The 26,044-nt window shown below is 52.7% G+C and overlaps 8 protein-coding genes across 8 annotated transcripts; 3 read left to right on the forward strand and 5 right to left on the reverse strand.

Moving 5' to 3' along the window:
• Positions 1-295: 295 nt before the first annotated feature.
• On the reverse strand, positions 296-4,984 carry A1O3_00177 (uncharacterized protein; the record flags this gene model as incomplete). The annotated part of the gene is made up of 3 exons (XM_007730327.1): positions 296-4,397; positions 4,479-4,585; positions 4,676-4,984. 3 exons carry the CDS (start codon positions 4,982-4,984, stop codon positions 296-298), a joined length of 4,518 nt encoding a protein of 1,505 aa, XP_007728517.1.
• An 829-nt stretch (positions 4,985-5,813) lies between these two features.
• A1O3_00178 (carnitine O-acetyltransferase) lies at positions 5,814-8,386 on the reverse strand (the record flags this gene model as incomplete). Its single annotated transcript, XM_007730328.1, has 2 exons — positions 5,814-5,935; positions 5,992-8,386. 2 exons carry the CDS (start codon positions 8,384-8,386, stop codon positions 5,814-5,816), a joined length of 2,517 nt encoding a protein of 838 aa, XP_007728518.1.
• A 1,874-nt stretch (positions 8,387-10,260) lies between these two features.
• On the reverse strand, positions 10,261-11,267 carry A1O3_00179 (uncharacterized protein; the record flags this gene model as incomplete). The annotated part of the gene is made up of 2 exons (XM_007730329.1): positions 10,261-10,328; positions 10,385-11,267. The coding sequence occupies 2 exons, from the start codon at positions 11,265-11,267 to the stop codon at positions 10,261-10,263; spliced, it is 951 nt and encodes a 316-aa protein (XP_007728519.1).
• A 4,347-nt stretch (positions 11,268-15,614) lies between these two features.
• On the forward strand, positions 15,615-16,661 carry A1O3_00180 (ribokinase; the record flags this gene model as incomplete). The annotated part of the gene is made up of 1 exon (XM_007730330.1): positions 15,615-16,661. The coding sequence occupies one exon, from the start codon at positions 15,615-15,617 to the stop codon at positions 16,659-16,661; it is 1,047 nt and encodes a 348-aa protein (XP_007728520.1).
• A 676-nt stretch (positions 16,662-17,337) lies between these two features.
• On the forward strand, positions 17,338-18,504 carry A1O3_00181 (uncharacterized protein; the record flags this gene model as incomplete). The annotated part of the gene is made up of 2 exons (XM_007730331.1): positions 17,338-17,750; positions 18,057-18,504. The coding sequence occupies 2 exons, from the start codon at positions 17,338-17,340 to the stop codon at positions 18,502-18,504; spliced, it is 861 nt and encodes a 286-aa protein (XP_007728521.1).
• A 597-nt stretch (positions 18,505-19,101) lies between these two features.
• Positions 19,102-19,762, reverse strand: A1O3_00182 (uncharacterized protein; the record flags this gene model as incomplete). Its single annotated transcript, XM_007730332.1, has 2 exons — positions 19,102-19,251; positions 19,343-19,762. The coding sequence occupies 2 exons, from the start codon at positions 19,760-19,762 to the stop codon at positions 19,102-19,104; spliced, it is 570 nt and encodes a 189-aa protein (XP_007728522.1).
• Positions 19,763-21,918: 2,156 nt separating this feature from the next.
• On the forward strand, positions 21,919-22,815 carry A1O3_00183 (uncharacterized protein; the record flags this gene model as incomplete). Its single annotated transcript, XM_007730333.1, has 3 exons — positions 21,919-22,132; positions 22,239-22,465; positions 22,522-22,815. 3 exons carry the CDS (start codon positions 21,919-21,921, stop codon positions 22,813-22,815), a joined length of 735 nt encoding a protein of 244 aa, XP_007728523.1.
• Positions 22,816-23,003: 188 nt separating this feature from the next.
• A1O3_00184 (uncharacterized protein) lies at positions 23,004-25,334 on the reverse strand (the record flags this gene model as incomplete). Its single annotated transcript, XM_007730334.1, has 5 exons — positions 23,004-23,609; positions 23,669-24,112; positions 24,167-24,502; positions 24,552-25,036; positions 25,097-25,334. 5 exons carry the CDS (start codon positions 25,332-25,334, stop codon positions 23,004-23,006), a joined length of 2,109 nt encoding a protein of 702 aa, XP_007728524.1.
• Positions 25,335-26,044: the final 710 nt, after the last annotated feature.

A 26,044-nucleotide genomic window follows, 5' to 3' on the forward strand; every position in this document is an offset into this window, starting at 1 on the left:
ATCACATGCTACAAGAGGACGCCGGCCATTCCTTTCCTTTCATTTCCAGCCTCAACGTGTTTTGTCGCTCACAGCCAGCCCTCCGTACCAACAAAACACGAGCCCGTAGAAACACCAACACCATTTCTCCATATTGACCCGCCATTTTGTCTTCGTTCCGTCATGCTCCATAACAATTTGATCGTCTCATGATGCCGAACTGCCTTGGAATCTATACGTGCTCCGTTTTGCATGTCCCTCCGAATTTCTTTGCTATCAGTGTTGCATCTTGTCCTTCCACTATTCGGTTATTCCTTCATTCAGTCTTCCCTTCCCGATATTCGTCGATCCTCACCCGTTGTTCCGGTTCCAGACTGTCGTAATACCTCTGAGCGAGAGTGCCTTCATTCGCCCGTTGGGTCGTTGCTGCAAATGGTGACCTATACACCGTGGCCGCAGCCTGATGCTTCTGGATATAGTAGCCTGCAACACGACCCCAGAAACCTCCTTTCTCCTGCCAGTCGGTCAATTGCTTTGGGATCTGGTGGTTGTTGAACAATAACCCGTTGAGCCCGATTGGTCGCTTCTCCAAACTCTCGAGCAGTTGACGAGACGGCAGAGCCATTGGTGGATCCAGATTCTGGGGCTTTTGTTGCGTAAACGCACTGACATTGCTCAAAGGATCATACGACAAGCGTCTCGGTACATAATCGCTCAACTGCACGTAACTGGCAGGGAATGGGGCCAGGTCTATATCCATGTCGACCGATAAACTTTTCCTCGAGCCCGGTCGCACAGAAGGACCGATCGTCGACCGGATCCCAAGACCTGAGAAACTTCCGCTTGCGGATCTGTGACCCGCACTTGATCCAGGAGGACTGATCTGTGTGGCGTTGGGATTGATGAACTGAGGCGGATTTTGAGGGTCGATGGTCTGCACAGGGCTTGCCGATGTGCTCGAATGTAGGTAAGATTCATGCTGCATTCTTGGACTCGGTACCATGTATGAGCTGCTGGGCCTACTGCCAGATGGCGACTGCTTCTCCGCGTGCTTCCGAGCCTTGATTTGGTCTGGACTCTTGAACGGATAAGCAGGATTGGAAATTCGCCGCCGACGTTCGACTTCGGCAGAGGGTGGAGGTGGAGGTGGCTGATTTGCAGCAGCTCGAATGCTTTCCAGCGGCGACGGCTGATAATCAGGGGTTATACCAGAGCCTTGATTTGGGTCTCCCTGATAAGAGAATTGAAGGTGAGACTGCGGGACAAATGCTGGAAAGGGAGTAGTTGCAGTCGACTGAGACAGATCGAAGTGAGACGAGAGCGCCGAGTTCAGTACTGAACCCTGTGGTGTTCCAAAGCTTGACTTCCGATCGTCGTGGCCGGGGTTCATCCAGTTGTTAGTGTATTCGTATTGTTGTGGTCGGGGGTTCGAGTTCATCCCTGAGGCAGCACCGTATCCGCTGGACGGATCCTCAGGGTGATAATTCGGGAAATGGTCATGATATTGTTTAAGAGGAGGCAGAGAGGGATCGTTGGACCATTCCGTCATGTGCTTAGCATGCTGAGATGCTTGCCGTTGAAAGTGTCTCTGTCGTTGGACGGCGTCATGATCAATGCCAATTCCATTCCGCTCTGCAGCATCGAGTTGTTGAGCTTTGGCATGCTGTCGTTGTAGAATTCTTGCTTGCTCATTGAGCCGTGCTTCTTGTCCAGCGACGATGTCACGGTATTGTGAAGGTTTAATCTGGCTGGGTTTCAGATCTGCCTGTTTCTTTTGACTTTGGCTCATGGTAAGATCGCGTGTTGTTCCGCTGAACGTCCCCGGTACTCTAGGAGTCAGATTGTGTTGATCCAGGAGATTCTGACGTATATTCGCCATGGCGGCATTTTTTGCAGCCACATTGAGCATTGGGTATGAGGCAGCAAGAGACTGGCGCTTCGGTTGAGGCGGCGGTGCCATGACGGGCTTTGGAGGGGCAACCAGGTCCAGGAAGTTTGATGCTGGATCATGGACTTGTTTCTTAGGGTCAGACGTATAATGGGCCTTGGCCTCGGATGATGTTGCACCAAGGTAGATCCACAATTGTTTGTCCTTGGAAAGGTCGACAGGCTTCTGATCTTTGTTGAGAGGGGGCTCTGCGGACGCGAACTCGGCCCATTCGGTTCTGGGCTCCTCCGTGAATGGATCTCCTGCGCTAGGCTTCTTTTCAGAAGACTCGGAAAGTGAAGCAGCCTTTCCTTGTAAATCTTCCGGCAGTTCAAGAGCGCCGGCCGAGGGCTTCTGTAGGCATGAAGTTGCGCTGTCGACAAAGAGAATCGACGTAGGATCAACTTCTTTGATTGTTTTGAGATCTGGCACGATCTTAACAAGGACCGAGCCTTGTCCCTCATCGTATCCTGCCATGACCAGACCTGCCTCAATATCGTCGCTATTGGTTGCTTGAAATTGGATCACTTCTCCTTGTTTGAGATCATACAGGAAGCGTCGGAAGTCGGCATTCTGCCAACAACTGTTGGCATGGTTGCAAGCCGACAGCTCACTGGTGATTCTCGTCCGTTTGACCGTACGGTGAAGACGACATCGCCAGTCAAAACCGATATCGCGGTATTCGACACCGTCATGCCAGACAGCAATTTCTCCCTTGTCGACTTGAACACCTGCTTGCATAGCGCATGTCGCGTGGTATGACTTGGTGCATTTGGCCGAAGAACATTGGAAACACGAGCCTTTCTTCTGGCGACACTCATAGCATTTGAGTTCCAGACGTGCTTTGCTGATGTTCTCCACATTGTAAACCATTTCCTTGCCGTCTTTATTGGCAATGTAGGTCTCGGGTGTGTACATGGCACAAGTGCGATGTGCTCGCAGGCCACCTGTTGTGGGGAGAAGTTCCTCCCAAGCAAAGTCGTTGGGACACAGACAACACGGCTGGTTTTTGCTGACTTTGCGGATTTTGATGAGTTTCTTCGCCTTCTTGTTTGGCCCAAGGTCTTTGGGAGCACGTTTCCTCTTTTGAGCTGTTTTGACCTTGCCACGATCACTGCTTGGAGGTGTGGGTAGATCCATAGGTTCGTCCAGATCATCTTCATCGTCAGTCACCTCGATTTCCTCATACTCTGGAGTCGGTTCGCCATTCATCTTCCGGACGAACCAATCAACGTCGATGAAGACACTGTCGGCCTCACAACGGCATTTCCGCGCAGTCTTGCCATATTCTAGCCAGTTGTCGATGGCAAAGTTGACAGATTCGGCACAGTTGTAGCCCAGGTTATAGCCGGAATGATAGCCGATGGGAAAGGTGATGACGAATTGTCCTTCACGATGGACGACCTTGTTGACAGTGACTCCGAATTTTGACTTCAAGATCGAGGGTGAAACGAGGTACGTCTTGTGGCGCAAGAATTGGTCACAGCTCTTACCGTCCGACGGCCACAGTGACTTCATGGCAGCTTCGAACTTGGGCGCATCCTTTTGCGAGATACTGTACCACTGTTTCGGGGCACCAAAGTGGATGTAGTTGATGCTGTAGAGATCCACATCTTCCAGATGCCAGGCAAAGGTAGCCCGCCACATCCCGAGGTACAGATATGCAGTGTTGACACCGGGAATGGGTGCACCCAGGAGATCCAACAAGTTTGGTAACTTGGCGACATTCCATTCCTTTGTGTCATCGTCGAATAGAGATCCAGGCATGTCTGCACCGTACATAGGGTTGCTGAAGTTGAGACTCTTCCAGTATTTGTCCTCGAGTTCATCACAGCGTTCGGCCGTCCACTGGTCATTATCGTAAACTCGATAGTCAAAATCTCGGAATGCCTCCTCATCGATATCGTCGTTGGCTTCACGAGCGTTTCTCAATCGCCGGGCGGCGACGGTGGTCTCGGCGCCTTTGTTTCCAGCTTCTCTTTTGCCGGTAGACTTTGGAGGTCGTCCTCTCGGTCTGCCAGGTTTTCTGGCTCGCTTACCCTTTGTCGGTGTGGGATCTGTGTTCTCGGTAAATCCATCCTCCCCCTCATTGATGTCAGGGATGGCCGGCTTTACGTCGGGACTTGTAGGAGTAGGAGGAGCGAGAAGAGTTGAGTCGTGATCGCTGGGTTCCTGTTTAATCGTCCTAGACTTCGCGCGACTGGGATTACCCTTCAAAGGTTCGGGCGTGCTAGAGGCTTCAGGTTTGCGAGATTTGATGGAGCCTCGTCCGAGCAACTTGTCGGCGTTCAAACGTTTCTCCCCTCGTCTTGCTGGAGGTTGGTTCTCAGTCTGCTCACATAGGGCTTTCCACTGTGGAAGGTTGTAGGACCGCATCTTCTCCATGTTGCGCTGTGTGTATATGCCTTGAGCGCCATGAAACTCTTGGGTGATTGGGTTTTTGATCTTGATCGTCTTAATCAGGTCGTCCAAAGCTTTGCGGGCACGTTTCCTAGAACAACACACAATCAGTGTCTGCGTCTTTCTTTCTCCGGCACAAGATGACAATAACTGAAGTGACACTCGGGGGTACGCCACGTACCATTCTTCCGGAGGATCTATCAGCACGATACCTGACTGCATGCCGTAGGGATCCACGCCCTTCACGTATTTTTGAAAGTCTCTGAATTGCTCCATTGTCTGTCCACACGAGGATTAGCCGGTACTGTTCGTCTTATCGCTTAAGCACGACCGGGAGCGCCGGCCGGTCAACGGAGATATAGCCCATACCGGAGTGAAGATAGGGACGCCGTTTTCGTAGCGGTCTGGCTTGACCTCTGAGTACTGTTCGGCTTCTGCACCTGCGCGTGCCGCATCTTCAAATCTCATTCTATTCTCTTCATCTTCAAGATCGTCGCCGAGATCGGAGAGGGAGGAACTTGAGGCTGCGTCATCGTCCTTGTGGCTGGCCTCGTCGGTGGTGGGAGGAGTGTGAACTTGAGGCGGAGGGAGAGACGGGGACATGGCATCTTCTTTGCCTAGGGGAGCGACACCGCGCCCATCATGGACTGCGAGGCTGGGCATCGTAGCTGTTGCCATGGTCAAGGAGGAGTGGGGAGGGCGGTCGGGGAACAGGGAGGGTGGCGAGACGATGGGAGTCGGCGGAAGGTCGAGGTGTCGCAAGGCGCATGGAGCGAGCAGCAACGAGCACGTCGCAAACCCTGACCACGACCTTGGACAGCAGGAACAGTATCTCGGTCGGCGATGTACGGAGTATCGTTGGTTGTGTCGAGGGTCACAGCACTGCAGTTCAGTCGAGGCCGCTAGGACTGCGAGTGGTTGACTGTGTCTGATCGGCGCTAGTCCTATTTTGGCGCATGCTTCTTGGCCGACTTTGTAAGTTCCGGCATGTCAGTAGGACGGAACACTAAGACGGCACGTACAAGTTCGCATGTATATTACATCACGCCACAGGGTCCGTCTGGTGCTCGACGTCAGGCCATGCCATGGGGCGCTGACACTACTACGAGTACGGAGTACGGAGTACTATCCGCAGCCTGACGGTACTGGTACAGCTCTCCTCCTGCTTCTCCCGCCTGCGTTGTGGGTGTACCACTATACACACCAATGTCCATGTTCAGCTACAACCCTTTGGTATCAATATTGCACCCGCATAACCAACCCATCGGCCGTCGTTCGTGTGCCGGTGCCAAAGGTACGCCCGTACATTCCCGTCATTGGCTCGCTTACTGATCCAGGCACCAACTCCGCCCGGTTGGTCTAAAGACACACGAATCATCACATCACTCTGAACCTAACACGTCTGACAACTTGCATGTAACCTCTCCCTATGGCCCTATGCCAGATCTCATGCAGCCGGGAATGCCACCGTCGGGAACACAGACACTTCCTGCAACCGAACAAATCATCAATATTCTGTCAGTGCCAGCTTCTTGCCCACCGCCCGTTTCTTTTGTGCGATCTGTTCTGACGGTTTTGGTAGTTCCTTTTTGAGGGCTTGCAGCAGCATCCCGGCATCGAAGAACCCGTCTGTTATCAAGGTCAGTGGCGCTTCGCGGGGATCATGAAAGGAGAATAAGACTTACACCCGCCCAGACCATCATCCTCCACCTCGGCCGTTTCCATACTCGCAGGAGTCTGAGTTCCATCAACTCGGGAAGCCTCCGCCTTGATCAGCCGACCCCTGGACTTGAGCCTACCATCCTTGCTAGTCTTCTCCACCTCCCTAGCTCGAGTGGACTTGCCCGCAGGACCGTCCTTGGGTTTTGTAGCTTTGAGCAAGCGTCGGATTTCGTTCAAGTAAGACTCCAGGCTGTCCACGTAACGTCTGGTCTGGCGATGTTTACTGCTTGCGCAAACAGAGATCGAATCATCTTTGATAATGTATCCAATGCCAAAGCCATCCCCAGAGACAGGACCAAACCCGAAATGACGGAGAGAGGGATTTCCGCAGTTGGACGTGCTCAGAATGGTATTGTTGATCTTCTCCCAGCCGGAATCACTGAAAAGCGCCGGCATCTGCTGCATATGAGGCGCAGGCGAGCGACTTGCATCTGTGCCGGCACGAGAACGACGGGTGGGCGAGATCTCATCCAGTCTTTTCGGGCTGCCTGCATCACTAAAGTCTGTCGGACTCGAATACCCGTTGGAACTGAATCCGGTGGTGCTGGCTGCCTCTGCCCCTTCATCGTTGACTTTGCGCTGCCACACACAATAAAGCGCGTACAAATGACGGTCTTGACCCTGTCCTTTACTGCACTCTTTAGTCATATTCACATGCTTCTGCGTGGCAGCCTTCAACGCGTCAACCTTTTTTTGAGCGGTTGTGTCGGTCCAAAACGTCTTGACAAAGTCGACACATTCCTTGGTCACCGTTCGAATGGCCTCCGTCCTCCCATGTAGGAAAAATTTCGTCATGGCCGGCTCGTAAGTATTCTCGACACGACCATACAGTCCATAGTAAGCAGCCTGAAATGCCATTTGCACAAACGCATCAGGCGAGAAGCCCATCGAGGTAATGAAATTCTTGCCGTATCCCGCAAAATCCAATGTCTGGAACTCGTTCTGGTTGATCAGATCGGCCAGGCGCGTTTCGGCAAAACGCAGGGCAATCTGCAGTTCCGGGGTCATATCCCACTCGAGCTTGTGGGGAGTGATGCTGACATCACCGAAGCTTTCCGGGTCCCTTTTCGAAGGATCAGGGCTCTGGCTGGTCCACAGCGTCGGAGCCTGTCCGTTGATGGACTTTGCGAACCGGAGGATGGTGTCTGTGTAGAGATCGCTAGCGAATCGAAGGACCGTGTGACCATCTACGCCGGTATGTTCGAAATTGATCCCTGCACTGCCATTTTTGCAGACGATAATCTGCAATTTGTCGTACCATCTGTTAGTGCAGGTGCCGACTTGTACACCTCGCACGACCTCACTTGTGCCACATAGCATGTTGCCGCATAATTGGGACACATCTGCAGGCTCGGTGTAGTCTAGGCAAACAATAAACAGGGCCGAGTCGACCATGGAAAGACAATCGGCGTTATTGGAGCCTTCTTCTCTGGTCAGCAGATCTCTTAGGCCCGACCAAATCTTGCGGTTCTCGGTGGTGAGCACTCCAATGGCACCTTTGGCGCCTTCATGGATTGGAATTTGGTCGGCATCATCCACAATCACCTGGAAATTGATTGCGAGATCTTTCTCCGTCATGATAAGCTCATTGTTGTCGTCCAGTACATCGAACCAGTAGAACTGGCCGCGGCACAGAACCACGACATGCTTTGAATCTGAATCTTGGCCAATAACACACCCGTTGTCTGTTGGGACTCGCGCCGTCCCAAATAACCGCGAGTACTGGTACATGCATAGAGGAGTGCCTCTCACAGTGTCGGGTGGCAACTCTTCCTTTCGCACAGCTCTGACAAAGCACAGGGCCGAAATTACCAAGGAGGCGGCCCTTGTGACTTGGTTATTTCGTGCTGGAGTCGGATCATCCTCCAAGAGAAAGAAAGGATTGAGGTTCAAGACGACAGGGTTGTCGTAGTTGAGGTATGAATCGTACCAAAACTGCTCAATGTAGCTTGTCTTTCCTGTCGCGTACTTCTTCAAGCGTTCTTGCAACTCCGGGCCGTCATGCTCTAAGAAATCCTTGACTGCCGCTTTGGTTTCATTATGTTCAGTGGGAGACTCCAAAGGCACCAAAGACTCAAGGTATTTCTTCAGCGTCGACTCGAGCTCGGGAATGGGCAGCTTGGGTAGCTTGTCCTGCGCCGCAAATGTGATGCCTTGCCTGGTTTGTTCCTTTGGCAGAGACCAGGGCTCCTGCTCTTGCTTGGTATATGACTCCTTGACGTCTTTGGCAGCGCCCAGCGACCGTCCATCTTGAGCCGGGCTCATCTTGACCCCGTTCTGGTAGACCGGACTGTTCAAGGTCTCGTCGAGGGAGTTGGGGCGGTTGAAGAATCTGGTTCCTGTGACAGAGGAAGTCATGGTTAATATTTGAATCTTTGGATCATGCGTACAAAGCAGCCACCAAAGTAGCAACGCTCAGGAGGCGCAGAGCGGTGCGGTAGAAGTAATGGCAATCGTGCCAGCAATAAGACGGCATGGGGGGATCAGTCCCTTGTGCAGAAGAGGAACAAGTATAACGAGCTAGAGTGCCGGACAGGAGAGCAGGGCCAGAGAGCAACAGGACGAGAAAGGAGAGGAGAAAGGAATCCGCTAGAGGGGGGGCACAGTCTGGATAAATCGAAATGGAGGACACATCGAGGATCATTCCAGCAGGAGGGGTCTGATCCAATGCGCCATGTCACGACGATAAATTCTGACGGTCTGCCAGCCTGGACAAGGCATGAAAAGGAAGCGGGCAGACGAGATACGGCTTCTCCACGTTCCACCTTGTCGGAAGATTTGAGAAGCGCAATCGCAGGCCGAGGGGATCGCTGGCTGACGGAGCCAATGGGGGGCTTTGTGTGGCCGCTGCAGGAAACATGTGCGCAGGCATGGACATGATGAAGGCTCGTGGTTGTGGTTCTCGGAGGAAAGGAAACAAGTTGCACGTACAGAAGAGCGTAGAGCGCAGTTGGCGTTGTCACCCCAGGCTAAGGTGAGTCGGTTCGCCGAGGTCGAATCCCCCGACGGAGGTTGACCCTCTTTCGTTCGAGTCAATATGCTTTGTTTCGGCCCTGACAGCACAAGATAACCGCAGGCGCAATGTCGATCGAGGTCTGATAGATGGATTGAAGCTGGGTCTTGTGTCCCCCGCGATTGAGAAGAATCAACTCCGGCACTTCAGTGCTTAGACTCCTCCAAGCACCAGACCTGTTGGAGTGTGCGTGTGACGTATTAGCAAAACCAATACTAAGGAGGAGCCTATTCCAAACTTGAACCCATCCTATGACCCATGGGCTTGCCTTTTTATGTGCTCCGTCAGGCGGCGCACAGCATGTTTTCTGGCTTCTAGAACCATCACACACATCTCCTGATGAACCGGCGTTCTCTTTCAGCAGAGTGGGGTGGACAATATGGCGATGCAGACGCCCTTCTTGCCTTGCCGAGAAAGAAGCGACGGTTGATCGGAGCATGGAGCGCACAGACGGGGCTAAGGAGGCTGCGGACTTCCCGGGATTCTACTCGTAGCAACAGGCACTTCCATTTCTCCGCGAGTTATGAATCCCCCCGGGGAAAAGGCGCGGTGCTATGTAGCTAGGTACGTGACTGGGCGAGACGGGGTTCGCCTGCAATGGCATGGACGAGTGGATATCTGCCCATTGGCAGACGGAATGCAACGGGTATCGAATCGCCACTCGTACTCTTCCTAGTAGGACGGAGTACGGAGGAAGTTTCAACTTGTTTGGGACCATGCAATGCTGATGAATATTCGAAATTCTGTTGTACATGTAGGCTTCAAGTCTACTTTCCAGACTCGATCTCTCCCAGGCTGTCCTGTCCTTCTCTCCTCAAAGTCCTCCAAACAATGGCCCGGGTAATCCAAGAATAAAATGTCCGCAGCATTGGTGTCCAACATTCCTGAAAAAAGGGTCGCCCGACTTGGTCAGGACGTCGGAGCATCACGCTCGTGAGAAGAAAAGAAGCTCCAAAAAATGCCCTTTGTCTGCGACGCTGGTCGCCCCCAAGCATCAACCCCTTGCATGAAGAACAAAAAAAAAGAAAGTATCATAGCACCTCCCAGCCTTCTGAGACTGCAGATTCTCAAACGCTGATGCGGTGCTGACGCCTTGTGACACTAAAAAAAGCATTTCTTTCCAAACGCCCAAGTAATGTGATACCTTTTGAAGAGATATTTTGCAATCTCCAATGGATCATCCAAGGAGTCGTCAGGTCATCAAAGCGGATTTTGAATTTCACAGAGTCACGGTAGGAAGCCCGAGTGGTTGCAGGACGTTCGCAGCATATTGCCCTCCGAAGTTCCCTGTGAACAACTCTGTCAGCAAAGATCATAATTTCAACGTGAGGCGGGAAGCATACCAGGTGGGCTGTAGTTGCAGACAGTAAAGTACGGGCTGACGCCGCCTCCAGTGTTGGCCAACCCATTCGGGCAGTACTGAGTAGCGCACCCCACGGCGGTGGTGGACTTCCAGACAATCTGCGAGTAATGACCCCACTTCTCAAAGTTGCTCATGTCAGGCTCAACACCATATGCAGGGTAGTAATTGATTTCGCCATTGTACATCTCGTCGGTGATCATGGCGGGAATATCAGATGGAGGAGCACCGGCACCGATGTTCTGGCCATAGCCACCACCCCCAGCTGCGGTATTGTGGGCGTAGACGCAGCTAGCCGCGATCTGAGCAGCGATGGACGCCATGTCATCACTCCAGACCAGGTCCGAGACGGAGGCATTCTTGCGATGAATGTTGTGTGAATCGAGAATTCCTTGTTGGTAGTCGGAAGAAACTGAAGTCGCGACGGAAGTAGACACCGCAGAGGCGGGAGTGGAACTCTCAACAACTACCACAGAGGAAGGAGGAGAATAGGTCGAAATAGGCGCCGATGTCTCGATGGTGGTGGCGACCGCAGACTGACTCTGCCATGTTGCAACCGCAGACTGACTTGCCCATGCTGTGGCAGCCGCAGAATCGCTTCCCCAGCTACGCCATGCACCCCACCATCCGCCCGGGGTGTAGCCTGAAGAATCGGTGGCCCAGGAAGTGGCATCGGCAGTGGGAGCGGCTTCGACGGAAGGAGCGGCTTGGACGGATGAAGCAGGTGTCTGGGCGGGAGGAAATCCGGTGACGGTGACGGTGACGGTGACAAACTCATAGGCGGTGGCCCATGCACGTTTGTCAAGAGGAGTGGCAGCAGCAAGACCGGTGCAGAGCCCGGCAAGGGCAAGAACTGATGCTTTCATGGTGGTGGAAGAACTGAAGAACTATCGAATCAATGGTTCTCTGATCTATTGATTGGAATGCGATGGACTGGCCGATAGAGAGAACTGAACTCGAGAGGCTGTTCGAGGGCTATTTGATACCAGATTGTGGCAGGTATTGCAGTGCACCGGGCAGCAGGTTAGGTGGGTTTGTGGGAGTTGGCTGGGTGAAGCTGCGTCCTGTTGCTGACCCAAGTTTCTGATCTTCACACCAGGTGAGGCAGAATTCTAGAAGGCCGGCGCGGTGGGCTCTGGTCAAAGAGCTGGTCTGTTCTGTTTGCACCGAGGGCACGGACTGAAGTGGAACTGGCACGGTCACGGACCGTGCTTTTGGTGGTTGATGTGTGGAAAAGAGTGACTTGTCTCGTGCACGTCGAAGGAGTGAAGACTGCGCGAGAACTGGAAACGAAGGTAACTGAGAAGAGAGGGTCGACGACCAAAGGTGAAGAAAGGGAGAAAGAGATCGAGGGTGCAAGGAGTGAGATTGATATGGATGGACGACGTCTGGTATGGTGACTGAGGGTTCTTTGTCTAGGAGGCCGGGTTCAACAACGCAATCCAATCGTACCCTGGTCTGGCGCACCCGAGATGGCAGGGGCCGGGGCTTTCTGGCCTATGGCTAAGCACAAGGGCGCTGGTCCCCTACACAAGGTCAGTTCTCAACCATCTGGTACCTGGAGCTTAACTGGATGGAGAAATCCAAGGGGCAAGTTAAGGGCCGCCCTAAACCAAACACGGTTGGGATGCTAAGGGCTCCTAAAGACTGCGGGGGGCACTAACACGCTGCAGAAGATTTGTCTCCGATGGACGATCCGGCAGGCAATCTAGACTGAAACACCCAGCGAACTCGGGCTGCAAGGGCCAGCGAGCTGACGACGCAGCAGTCGACACGGACTTGAGAAAGAGAGAGGCTGGCCAACTGAGACTCTGTTCAGAACAAGGATGGAAGAGGCAATACGGTGCACACTGGCAAGCAGATCGAGTGAGTGAGTGAGCGGGAAAGACAGACAAAGACGGACAAAGAGAAGAGTCAGGACGAGTCGCCGAGGGCTGGAACTGCAATTTAACGGGCTCTACGAAGGTCTGTTGGTTTATGTTTGGACTGAATTCCTTCAGGGATAGGACGGAATTTCATCTCAATCTGGTCTGGTTGGGGGCGTGATTTGGGCCAGTCTCGCCTGCGTTGATATACCGTGAATGTGTTGACATGGCAGCTGAGAGACACGCAGGCCAGCTGCAGTTCGTCTTTTGCCTTTACGGGACGGTGTTGATGTTGGTGATGAACTGGTTCTGTTGCTGGTGCTCCCCTCTGTGACCACTAGCCATGGAATGCCGACCGGAGACTGGACGCCCAACGCCAGTGTGACGATACTAGTGGCAGGAGTAGTACGTATAGTAGTTTTCTCGCCTACGGAGTACACATGGGATGCTCGGGTCACGGCGAGGAGATGAGCAGCTAGAAGACGAGGCTGGTGAAACCAAACCAGCCGGGGCTCTCAGGCTCTAGCCCGGGCCTCCTAAGCCCTGGAGGGAGAAAATAAGATCAATGACGACGAGATTCTAGCGGCGGCGGTAGCGGCCGAGAAGGACAGTTAGCCACTAACCGAAACTAACATTAGCTGTCCACATCTCAGTCAATCGAGATTCGAGAGGCGCTCGGGGAATTACCGTGCTAACAGGGCCTGGGGCTTAGGGGGCCCTCTTTAGCCCTGGGGAGGAGGCCCTAGGGGAGGCCAGGGCCCTTGCTAGCATCGCCAGCCCCCCAGCAAGTCATCCGCCTGCGCCACCCAGCCATTGGCTCGTCTCTAGCAAAGGACCAAGGCCGACCACGGACTTGAGTTGTCGGAGTCCTGACTGCATCTTTTCTCTCATCCTGGTCCTCGCTGGCTTGTTTCATCTGTCATCACCCATCCAGCTGGGCCCAATTGACGAGTGGCATCTACCACCAACATCTGATGAGCCCTGACATCAACAGATTACCTAGTACTCCGTACACAGCGCACGAAATGAGCTCCTTCTCCCCACCGACCCTGAAACAGCCCTGCTTCCAATCTTCTGCAGAGGACCACTCGGTCCCTTTCCAAGATGCCACGAGGCTGGAAAGCGTCGCATCGATTGTTCATGAAGAGGGGCCACAGACATGCTAGATCGAACACAAGCTTCCGTCGCCTCTGGCGATCCACTAGCCGACCGACAAGGGCCCTCAGGCAGGAAAAACGTGTACAGAGTACGGTGTACGGGGAACACTGCCTCGTGTAGCGACTCGCTTGCTATCTCGCTTCCTGGACATGTCTTCTCAAAGTCGCTCCCTGTATTTCAACACCATGTATGACAAATCAAGTTGAGTCATCACCAGGAAGACCGGTATGGATGGACAAAGTTGTGGAGAAGAGAGGACGTGGCCGTTTACTCTACAAGGCGGTTTCTTATGGACATCTAAACCAAATTTCCCAAGGAGCTAGCCGGTCCTCCTCTGTTGCATCTGCCACCGATTGCAGTGCGACAACTGAACCCTGGAGACCCTGGAGAATAGAAGCGATATTCATTCACCATGATCACTGCCCGTGCGAGTCTCTGTATACGAGTATGGGAACTGGGCTCTGACCGTGCCTGGGGCCCTCGTAAGTACACTTGGAACTCGTTACTGGGGTATGCATTCACCACAATCTACAAAACCACTGAATCCTTCCTGCTGGCTGCCGTCTTCCACTTCCAGACAAGTCACAACGTCATGCCGCGGAACCAGAGACTTTTACTCAGCCAGTGTGAAGCAGCTTCATGCGAAGAGAGTGGACTACGGCCTTGAACGAAATTTTCCTGTATTCCTCCTCTATCCAGGGAGCGAGCCGGATCTTTCTGTCTATCCTTGCCTCGGAATCGATGACCAATATTGGACAGTCTGCCATTTACCTTTAGGACAGCTCGAGTCACTTTCGAATTGTAGTTTGGTTGAAAACTGCACCACATTCGCCCTCCCTGTCCAGGCCTTCAGGGCCGTCTCAGTCGCGATGACTGCAATTCGTGGCACCTCTGACGACTCAGGCCTGAGAAGGCGGACACGTCACCTACACTGGACATGTCCCTGGAGACGACGACGTTTGAGATGCGCATCCAGCCTCCAACAGGAGAGATGACCTGCGGCCAGCTCAAAAATCAGACCGCAGAGTCCAGACACGCAACCCCACCTGTTTCTGCGCCCGACGTGTGGCCGTGTCGTTTTGGTGTCTGTGCGTACTTCGGGAGAACAGACCAGGCCATGAACCACCAGCCCCCAACGACCAGCCACGGATCCGCCAGTCATCTGGGCGATGCGCCGATGCTAGCTTGTGTAACTGCCTAGGCCGCAACCTGACGTTGCAGGCAAAAATGGTCAGTCTCAAAACCTCTCAGGCTGGTGCACTGCTTATGATGTGTTCCCCGACATCTCCCGCTTTTCAACCACGTGGACTCAGTCTGCGACGCGTCCTGCATATCGGTTCAGTTCCACCAAAGCATGTTGACAGCTAGGCTTACTTGCCTGTGTTCCTCTGTCCGTCCCTGGATGGTGTAGAAGTGGTCGAAGATGGTCCCTTTACAGCCCACGTTTTGCCACTTCTGTGACTGGCCGCCACAACTTCACATTTTCAACCAGCACAGCAACATGACCTAATTGATTGCAACATCGGTGGGAGTCTAGACTGGCGAGGCGACTTCAGTAGCCGCATATTCAAGCATTCCTGGCGGCTTGAGTGATGCTGGCCATGCGTTTCTGTACTCTGCTCAAAAGTTCCTGATCGTTGTCCATCACGCTTTGTCCAGACTGTGACCAGCTGGACTTTTGAAGCAAGACTGGTCCCCCCGGTTCATAGGTCTGGAACTTGTCGAGCTGGAGATCACGATGGTTCGATTTAAGTAGTTTGCGTAGGGAGGATGCTCAGCGGCAGTTAAAACCTGCAGACAACAAGCAAAACGGCCACCTTTGGGGGAATCTTTCCAATCCCCCAATCTCGATGCGAATATCCAACTATGCTTAAGCCATTGACCAGGATTTGATGCCCAGATTCTTTCAATTCGTCTCTGGTCGTGGCGGCCGGCGACTGGATGCTAGAGTCATGTGACATCACCTGACCGGTAGATTTCTGTGCAGGGGATTTGGATTCGTAAATCGTAAACCTGCGCCTTCAAATTCTTTCTCCATTGTCTCTGGCACCAAAGAAGCGGTACAGCTGTCTTTCGCGCCATTGGATCTCATGCAAGACGTTGAGTACGGAAAACCTTGACGTTGCTGAGGAATCTTGTGGGAACATAACTATTTGACACCGTCAAATCATCTATCTACTCTGAGACGGGATGGCGCCTCAACCCGTCATTCGAGTGGTTGGCTCGCTGAACATCGACTTTGTTACCCGAACGCCTCGAGTGCCCGGGCCTGGAGAAACACTGCAAGCCACGTCCCTGACGGTGCATGCGGGAGGCAAAGGGGCCAACCAAGCAGTGGCCTGTGGCAAGGCTGCATTTATATCCCAAACTCAACAAGATGTCACGGTCGACATGATCGGTGCCGTGGGCAAGGGTGATCCATACTACGCGTCTCTGCTCAAGCCGACCCTGGAAAAGAGCGGCGTGAGCACGACAGGGGTGGAAGAGATTGAGGGGGTGCAAACAGGAACCGCGACCATCATCGTGGATGAGGGTTCCGGCGGGGAGAACAGGATCCTGGTGGTGCCCGGGGCCAACCACGAAGTCAAGGATTTGGAGCAACTTCTGTCCGTGGTCACTCGGAAGGGCGACCCGGATGTCATGGTCCTGCAGGGCGAGATTTGTCGACTTATGGTGCTGGCCTTGCTGAACCTGTTCAACGCTCCCGAGCGTCACACCTGCATCGTTTTCAATCCTGCCCCCGTGTTCAGCGAAGGCATCCCGATCGAAGCACTTCAGAGTCTCGGCGTGCTGGTGGTGAATGAGACGGAATGTCTGCTTCTTTTCAAAGTGGTGGAAGAACTAAATGGCGTCGAGGTGCCTCGCGAAGAAGACTTGGACAAGGCGCATCTTGACCGGCTCACGAAGCATCTCCACGACCTGGCACGCATCTCCATCATTGTGGTAACTCTGGGCTCTCGCGGCGTCTATTACTCCACGGACATCAGCGGACAAGACGGGTTTGTTCAGAACAGAGGACTAGTTCCTGCGGTCAAGGTCAAGCAAGTTGTCGACACCACGGCCGCGGGAGATACGTTTGTCGGGTACTTTGCAACGGCGCTCGCCCGGCACCTTGCCGCAACACACGAGCTCGCGGGGTTTGATGTCGCCGGTGCAGTGAGCAAGGCCAACAAAGCCGCTGCCAGATGTGTGCAGAGGAATGGGGCCATGGAGAGTATTCCGTTCGGATACGAATAGTCACCATCTTCAGATCAGATCATCTCAGGTGCTTTGCCAGAATGTCCTTGTCTAGGTCTAGGATCACCGCGATTTGCTAAGGCCTCCTATACCCTTCGACCCCATCGACGTGTCAAGCCGAGATCTAGCCACAGCAGTGTCTATGGAGGGCCAGAAGAGAGGGAGATATATAGTATGTATGGTATATGGGACGTATGAACCACCTTGTGTTATGTACACACGAGCAAGTCGGCATCCGCATCACCGGCCGTCAAGGGTACAGAGGATACCCGGGTAGTCTAAGGGTCTAAGGCTCGTCCTGATGGTGGGTTGGGAGATGGATTGTGAGGTGGAGAACTGCCCAACCGAGGTCCAAGTTGGATACGGGGAAATATATCCGTGTCTGTTCCAGAAATCACTATATATCATATCATCCGCTACTCCAGAGTATCTCTATCTGTATGTTTGGGTTGATACTACTACTGGATCGACATCTTACTTTTTGGGTCACTTGGGTCAGTTCTCCCTTCTCCACCTCAGCTCATCTGTCTGTGAAAGATCCCAGATCGCAGATTCCGGATTCCGGATTCCGGTAGATTGGTATAGCCGACTGAGGAAGAGTCAAGCTGCCACCGGTGCTAATACGATCACAACGTCTCCAGGAATTGAACGAAACGAGCAGAGCAACTTCTCAACCATGTCGTCGTCGTCCTACAAACCCGAAATCCCCCCACCGCCATCCGACCCGGCCGTTCTGCTCTCGTACCCGGCGCCGTTCGTTCTGCTCGTGACCATCAACCGGCCGCGGCAGATGAACAGCATCCCGTTCGCGGTGCATTGGCACCTGCACCGCGTGTTCGAGTGGTTCGACCAGGAACCCACGCTGCGTGTGGCGGTGCTCACGGGTGCCGGGCCCAAAGCCTTCTGCGCCGGCCAGGACCTGATCGAGCTGGGGAAACGCGACGTCAAGGCTCTGGAAGAGAAGCCGTATCTGGGCCATCACCCGCCCTCGGGCTTTGGCGGCATCAGTCGCCGCGTGGGCAAGAAGCCCGTCATTGCCGCGGTGAATGGATTCGCTTTGGGCGGTGGGTTTGAGATTGTTTTGAATTGGTGAGTGCGAGTGCGAGTGCGAGTCGAGTCGAGTCGAGTCAAGTCAGATCAAGTCAAGTCAAGTCAAGTCAAGTCAAGTCAAGTCAGGTCAGGCACATGGTGTGGTGTGGTGTGGTATGGTGTGTATTGGTATCCGGACATCCATCCGTACCTACACCACCATAACCAGGTCGCCGCCAGAGACACCAAACCACACTTGACCGACCAGACTGTCTACATCTACATCTGATCTACCATCTAATAAATACCAAGACTAAACCTCTGCCCATCATTCTGAAACCAACACTAACCTCTCCTCAACTGCAGTGACATGGTCGTCGCCTCTCCCACCGCGACATTCGGGCTCCCCGAAACACTACGCGGCATCTACGCCGGCGCGGGTGGGCTGCCGCGGCTGGTGCGCAACGTCGGGCTCCCGCTCGCGTCGGAAATCAGCATGTCCGGCCGCACGCTCTCGGCCGCCGAGGCGCTGCAGTTCCACCTGATCAACCGGGTGTCGAGCTCGAGCGCGCCCGACGCCTGTGTCGTCGACGCCGTCAACCTGGCCCGCAAGGTCGCCGACATCAGTCCCGACGCCATCATCGTCACCCGCGCCGCCCTCCGCGAGACCTGGGAGACCGCCAGTGTCGAGCGCGCCTATCAGTTGGTCGAAGACCGGTATAAGAAGCCGTTGATGGATGGCGAGAATTCCAGAGAGGGCCTGGCTGCTTTTGCGGAGAAGAGGAAACCCGTGTGGAAGCCTAGTAAATTGTAGATCTGGCCGGTCTAGCATTGCTCTTGATGTTTGGAGATTGGAGATTGGACATTGACCCCCTGAAACCTTGAGAGCTCGAGGCCGTGGACATTGAACATTGGACATTGACATTGACATTGACATTGGACCTCGCACATTGAGGTCAAATGATAAGAAATAAGACGGGAATGGAATCAACATGCAATTTGAACATATATCAACCTACCTACCCATTTCCACTTCCACATACTTCACATCGTGCCACCCCATCCCACCCCTGCAGCATAACTTATGGTCATGATCGGTGACCGGTGAGCCTCAGTGAGGTCTGGGCAGATCAAAGACTGGGATTCGCTCTAAGGTCAGGAAGGTAAAAAAGAAAATATCCGATTCTGACACCAGAGCTTCTATGCTTCTTACTCAGTAGTACTCCGTATAGTTCTCTGCGGCCAAGTATCGTCATGCAATGGATACCATATTGACCTCACCCCATCAGTGTCCGTTATTTTTTTCCAAAAAAAAAAAAAAAAACCCCTCCCTTGCCGAATGGGTCAGCCATCGCTTGGATTGTCGGCGCATCACTTGGATTGTCATTGAATTCTGAAAATCTCCTCGACCTCATAGGTCTAGCAAACTGACATAGATCCCCCATGCAAGACCGGCCAGACCTCCGACAAGCATGCGTTGTTCGACGGGGACGAGAACAAGGTTTCCCAACGTGACCAAAGGCCAGAACTTGTAGCCCGCAACAAGCATGGGCCAAAAATCCTGTCCACAATCCCAGTAAGCCAGTCGTGTCAACAGGTCAACAGTACATGCTTTGACGGTGTAGAGAGTCGACAACAGGTATAGGACTTACCCGCTGTAATGCAGTCAGAACTTGGCTCCATCCCGCGCCCTTCAACACGTTGATCATGGCGACGAAATACAACGTATTCAACGCGCTTCCCACCGTCTGGTCCAGTATGAACTTCGCAAGGGTGTTGGGAATGGACAATTGCTCTCTCGACTCATCCTGCACGGTTGTCCCATCCTCCTTTTTCTTCAGCGCGACCGTGTCTTTCTTAAAAGTACTTGGGAAGTGGTTTTCCAACGCAAGCTGCCATTGATAATTCAGCGGAGTGGATATGACGGCGAGGATGATGAAGTGGAGGAACGAGACAGGGTCGATGGAGGAAAGGCTTCGTTCGCGATAGACGGTAAAGCCCTGAGCGAGGGTGTTGGACAGTGCCGAAATGGCAGCTCCCTGCACCGTTACGGCGAGGAGACGAGAGGACATGTTCGAACCGTCTTCTGTTCTGCTTGCAGTAATGCTAAGTAGAGTTCTGGTCGGGCAGAGAGTCAGCCGGGTAGGATGAAAGAAAGATCAGTGCCGTGGTCTTTCTCTTGCAGAGGTCTTAGTAGAACCGCGCGTTTTGTTTGCTCGTGTAGCCCTGCAAAGTCAACCGGGGCCGAAGGACACACAGTAGCAGTGGGAGTGACGACGACGGCGATTCATGTAGAGGCCAGGAGGCAGATCAAGGGGTCGATGACAGACGCAAACGCCATGGTGGGAACTGCGAGCGAAGGAAGATGACAAGTTGGCAAGATTCCTAGACTGCAGGTGTTTGAGCAGCCGTGATACCGTATACGCCATACAAACTGACGCCATACAAACTGACGCCATACAAACTGACGCCATACAAACCGTCGTGTATGTAATTGCAATTGTGTGACAACTCTCCGTTGCCCGCCACGTGTCAAGGTGGTGCCGGCATATGTATGTACGGATACACATTCTGTGGTCTGAAAATGCTGTACCATCTCAGAACTGGTGGTTTATCGCCTCTTCGGAGACTCCCCTGCTGGACGCATCAATATTTCTCCGCAATGCCGACAACCAGCGAAGCTGCATCAGAGGCTGGGGGCTAGGGGCAGGTTGTCCCTTCACCACCATGTCTGTTCTCATGCTACTATTGGCTTTTAAGACCAGGTGCTCGCGACTCACCCTCTTCTCACTTTCTTCTCACCCTCCTACTCACGCTCTCACGCACCGTCGCGGCGCCGGTCTGATGTCTACTGCAGTCCCCCTGGCACTGTATTGTACGCCCCGTCCCAAGATGAGTTTCATAATTGGCGACAACCAGGGGGCGGTCCATTTTTGGATCCCTACGAAAGGGTCTTGACTTTCAGGCCTGAGGTCTGCTGCTTCCCTCCTCTCTAGGCGCCTCGCCGACCCTGGGTACAAAATGGCGTCCCTCTCGCCTCTGAGTGTCCAGGCTACAAATTTCTCTCTTCCAAATCCTGCAGCCTCCAGCGGCTGTCCCTCCCTCCCTCCGTCCACTGTTGCTTCACGACCGACGGCCGCTGAAGGCTTGACTTCTCGTGCTTTTACGCCGACCACCATTGGCAGGCAGAATGCCACGACAGACGAGCTATGGGCTCGAGCTGAAGCCAACGGCTACAAGATAGGAGCACACAACGAGACAGACAAGGTCCGTGATGCAGAGAAATACGTTTTTAAGATGCAGAGAAATACGTTTTTAAGACGAAGAAGGACCACGACCGAACATTACATCGGTATCTCCTGTAAGAAGCCCAGACCAGTCATGTCCTCTGTAATATCAGTCTGGATTCCCCCCTGGTCGCTTGTACGCTCTGAGTCTCAATCGGGTTGGCGACTTGAAACAGATAACGAATCCGCAATGGCCATCCAGACATGCTTCAGCTCTCTCTTGCCATTCCGAGGCGAGAGGATGACGAAGAACATAGTCAAGGACGCCCTGGCGCCCATTTCACTCAATGGACATATTGCCCTGTATTTTTAGTCGCATTGTCACGATTAAGTCAAGTTTCCAGCCAGGACCATCACCTCTAGTGTTTTCCCAGCTGCTCTTCTGTTGCGCTGCCACACTCTACAAAGGTAGGCTCGACTGTCTGAGAACGCTCCCTCACCGTCCTTCATCTCCTTCCCGTCTCAGTCTCGTGCGTCGGTGTCTACGGACAGGGCCGTGTCTGCACCCTATCTGGTGGTGGAAATGGCAGATCTAGGGTTGAAAATCCGACCCAAAAGTATGGCACGACGTTCGGGATTGCGAAATCGTGAACGTTCTGAAGGTCCGAAACAATGGAGATTCGGCCGATGTCGTCATTGGACTTGAACTCCGAAAGTACATCCCCCCGACGCAGAAGAGATAGGAATATGTTTCCGGCCCAGACCCATGTGGCTCCACCTAGAAATTCGGGTATCGATCAGGTCTGAGAAATATCGTGTCCCCCCTGTTAACCGCTGCATTTCGACGTGGCAGCATACGTCGGGTCCAGAAACTCCGATGTTTGCTAAGACCGCGCGTTCACGGTTCTTCTTGGGCCAATCTTCAATTTGTTTGTTAGAAATGACTGTCTGACGACCGTTCAGACTTAAACACGAGATCGTTGTGCAGTTCGTCCGTAACCATGTCCCTAAGAGTCGCGATTCTGGAATGCGGCGTCCCGTCGTCTGATATTTTGCGAAGTTGGTATCCAGGATATGGTGCTATGTTTGAAGAGCTGTTGTGCTCAGAGGAAAAGCCAGATCTCCAGCTTGTGGTCACGAAATGGCTGGTCGACCACGACGGAGCAACATACCCCGAACTCGACGATGTTGATGTTATCTTAATATCTGGATCTAGTGAGCACAGTCCCTTGGCCTCTTTTTCACTGCTCCTAGGCGTGGCAGCTTTTATGAGATGGACCAACTGATTAGAGAATCAAAGCGCTGACAAGTTTGTGAATAGAGCATTCGGCATATCTAGATGTTTCATGGATCAATCGCCTGGTGGAATTTACATCCCAGGCATTGCGCAGCCCAGCAGTCCGTGTCGTGGGTATCTGTTTTGGCCATCAGATCCTGGGTAGAGCGATGGGTGCTCCAGTTGAGAAAAACAAACTTGGCTGGGAAGTCTCTGTCTGTGAGATCGATTTAAACGCGACAGGGAAACTTCTTTTCAAGAGGGATAAGCTTGTAAGTAGATACTGACTGCGACTGACTGAGGTTTCAAGACGCTGAAATCAGCACAGTCTCTTCAATTCTCTCATCAAGATATTGTATTGTCATGCCCGGCTCACGTTCAGAACCTGGGATCCTCGCCGAAATGCGACATTCAAGGCTTCTTTTGGCCTGGGAGACTGCTGTCTCTCCAGGGCCATCCGGAATTCAATGAACGAATCATGCGGGAGACTCTCAAAATGAAACAACAAACGTCGTCTCTCACAGAAGACGAGTTTCAAGACGCCATGATTCGTGTGGCTCAAAAACATGACGGCCATCTTGTCGGTCAGGTGCTATTGAAGTTCATGTTGGGGCAGGAATAAGACCGATAGAATTCTAAACTTGTGCTTTCACTCGCAACTTGGTCAAAACCTCCTGCAGATGAATCCCCTGTATCTTTCCCAAGCAAGGCAAGGATGATCGCGGAGGATCTCAACTTCTTGCAGCCGTGTAGCCTATATATTTCGGGTTTGCACTCCTGACGTCGACGTTCCACGGTCTCGCCGCCTTCTCAAAGCACGTCGAACAAGTCGTAACCCCCAAGGTTTGATATTTCTCCCGGGAATTCCAACATTGCTGTATCATGACTGTTGTCCAGAAGAGAATACCTCCATGCAGCAGGGTCAGGGTAGTGAAGAGCTGCCACGGGCTCGGGTTGACTGAAGGCTAGCCGGTTGTGTTGGCTCATGTCGTCGCTTTCTCGCCCGGTAGATATCGTGTTGGTATCGAGTTCATCGTCTTCAGGCAGCGCATCATTGATCATCTCTTCGATCATGGACAGGATTTGTCGATTAATGACCATTGACTTGACCGACGGCATCTTGGATCGAATCTTACTTGCAGCTTCCGCACTGATCATTTTAATGGCCCGACCAGATATGACTTGCTGGTTCAGTGAAGCAGGTTCTACCAAAGGTGTTTCTCCCGCCAGAGCCTCGAACACGTCTCTTAGATCACGGGCACTTTCCCATCGATCAGCCATGACTGCAAGGATGTTCGAGCAAGCTTGAATACCCAGGATGGCTTTTTGGATGTTGTATGACTCGGTTCGGAATCGAGGTGGTGTCGCCCAAAAGCAATAAAGAATAGTTATCGCAATGGAGAATTGGCTAATGAGCTATTCACGCCTATTTAGTGTATACCTCGAATCTGAGATCTGAGAGCGGAAGAACTTACACCCATCCATCGGTGTGCCATTGTTTGATCAGCTTGAAACTTCCGAAAGATCAGGGCACTCTGGATGCCGATTCGCACGGACCACTCCCCATGAGGGCCTCTCACATTGTGCGTGTTTGGTCGATGGAGATACAGCAAGCAATGGTTGTAGACGATTGAAAGCCATCTCGACGGGACGTTTCCAGAACCCGGAGAATTGGGCTCACTGAGATGCTGCAATTGTGACTTCCATTGATCCAGCTTACCCATCATGGAAGATCTCCACTCGGACATTGATTCGGGGTTGCGTGCAGAGTCGGGTCCAGTAGTCATCGCAATGATTTCCGACTGGATCTGGAAGCAACGAAGACGATGTATTGCCAGTGATATAGAGGTGCGGTGGATGACGTTCTGTGACGGAGGTCGTTTTTCAGCTATAGAGCTGTCTTCTAGACCCTCAAACATCTGCGTTATGTGAATACTCCGGGCGCAACTGTAGGTAAATCAAGCACCACTCACTGGAACTGTAATGGCGTTGTCCGGCACGGACAATGGAAGCCCAAATAAGCCACAAACCAATCTATCAAGAGAGTATGAGACCCAGAACAGCCGTCTGCGCATCTGGATCTCCACTCGCGCATGAGAATCAACGGGCTGTGGTTCAGTCTCTGCCAGGTGGAACTTTGCGAAGACGCAGAAACGGAGGGCCGACGACACCTTCTGGAAGATCTGGTCGGAGGAAGGGCAAAAGAGGGCGTGTATGGCTAGCATAACGTGAGCCTGGACACTACGTACCAGACTACCCTGAGCCACCCCGAATGAGGTGAAATTGGCTAATGCTCGATCGTGAAAGAACTAGAAACCGCTTAGCATGGCATCAATTCGACGACCAACCAAGATTGACCTGAGATAGTTGCGTCGAGCCCAACGACAACTTGGGGTTCAGAAGGATACTGATGCTGAATATCTTGCAACCTCTTAGCAACCATCTGGCATTGTACGCGAGAGCACTTGCCATGTTCGAAAAGAATCGTTTGTAGTGTTCATCAGAATGACCATCTGACCCCGGAGTCCTCGTAGATCGAATCCACCCCTCAACTTCGCTGCGAAGGAGGAACGGCCACTTTGCATTGGCCGACTGAAAATAGAGGTTGGTTAGATGATCTTGAACTGCCACAGGAAGCATGTCCATTGATGCCACCAGATTGCTCAGATAGACTTCCAATACGCCTTCTCCTCCAGGGCTGGACCCGACTGTTCGCTTGTTGTAGGTCACCTCCGCCGCCTGCCCAGCCTGCCCAGTACCTGTAGCTTTGTGAATGCCAGTTAAGCCTGTTGTGCCAGATTCGGTGCTTGACTGTGCGTGGTTCCCTCGCTGCATCACCGTGGCTGATGAGGAGTAATGATCAGAGCTGACCACAGATATTGGAGATGAGGGAGTTGACGTACGTGTCACTCTGTGAAGGGATTGTCTTTGTAGAAGACGATGATTCGGAGGGTTGATGTTGGACGATGAAGTGGCATGAATACTTGAGGGCAGTTGTCTAGAAATGTTGGCCGCTTCATCATGATCATCATAGTCATCATCTTCAATGTCGTCGCCGTCTTCCTCCTCCTCACCCTCGGGTTCATCAGCGCCATCTTCGTTGTTCTGAACCGGTGTTCCCTTTGGAGACATCAAGTTCATTTCATGTCGGTGAGGGCTTCCAGAGGCTGTCCCATGCTCAAGTTGGGACAATCTTTTCTCCAGGCAAGCCACATATCTTTGAGTTAAACACATCAGCCTTTCATCATATGATCGTCGTTTCAAGTACTCACTCAGCCGAATACTGGGACCTGGCGGAGATAGGCTCGGTTGGTAAACATTCTGACCATGTGTTAGCATGTTCAAGCTGAACCAGAATCTATCCGGTCGCCATGCAATGGCCAAGGAAATCAACCTTTATTTGCTCTACGACAATTCGAGCAAGGGAAGACATCATTACTGTCGCACTACGAGTCGCCATTAGCTTGCTGCAAATGCATAACGAATAGAACCTCAAACCGACTTTCTGTTTCCGCCTTCGACATCTTCTGCAAGCTAGGATCTTCCGTCGTTTGAGGGGGCGAGTTGCTTGGCCACGATTCATGACGGCGCTGTATGTACCGAGGCAGTTATGCTCACAAAGTAAGTCAAAAGGTCCACTTTGATTTGGTGTTGATCATAATGCCACAGGCGAAGCTGTGTAGCAACTAACTGGGGGTATTTTTCTTTGCTAGGCAAACCACTACCTAGTACCTACCCTTGCGAATTGAAGAGCTACCATTTCTTGTTTGGCTGAGGGATGGGTTGTTGTCGGACCGTATTCCCGACGTCGGTCTCCTGGCATGTCAGAATTGGTTGAAATGTGGGTATTG

Source organism: Capronia epimyces, assembly GCF_000585565.1.
Source record: "Capronia epimyces CBS 606.96 chromosome Unknown aczIQ-supercont1.1, whole genome shotgun sequence".
NCBI classification, from domain to species: domain Eukaryota; kingdom Fungi; phylum Ascomycota; class Eurotiomycetes; order Chaetothyriales; family Herpotrichiellaceae; genus Capronia; species Capronia epimyces.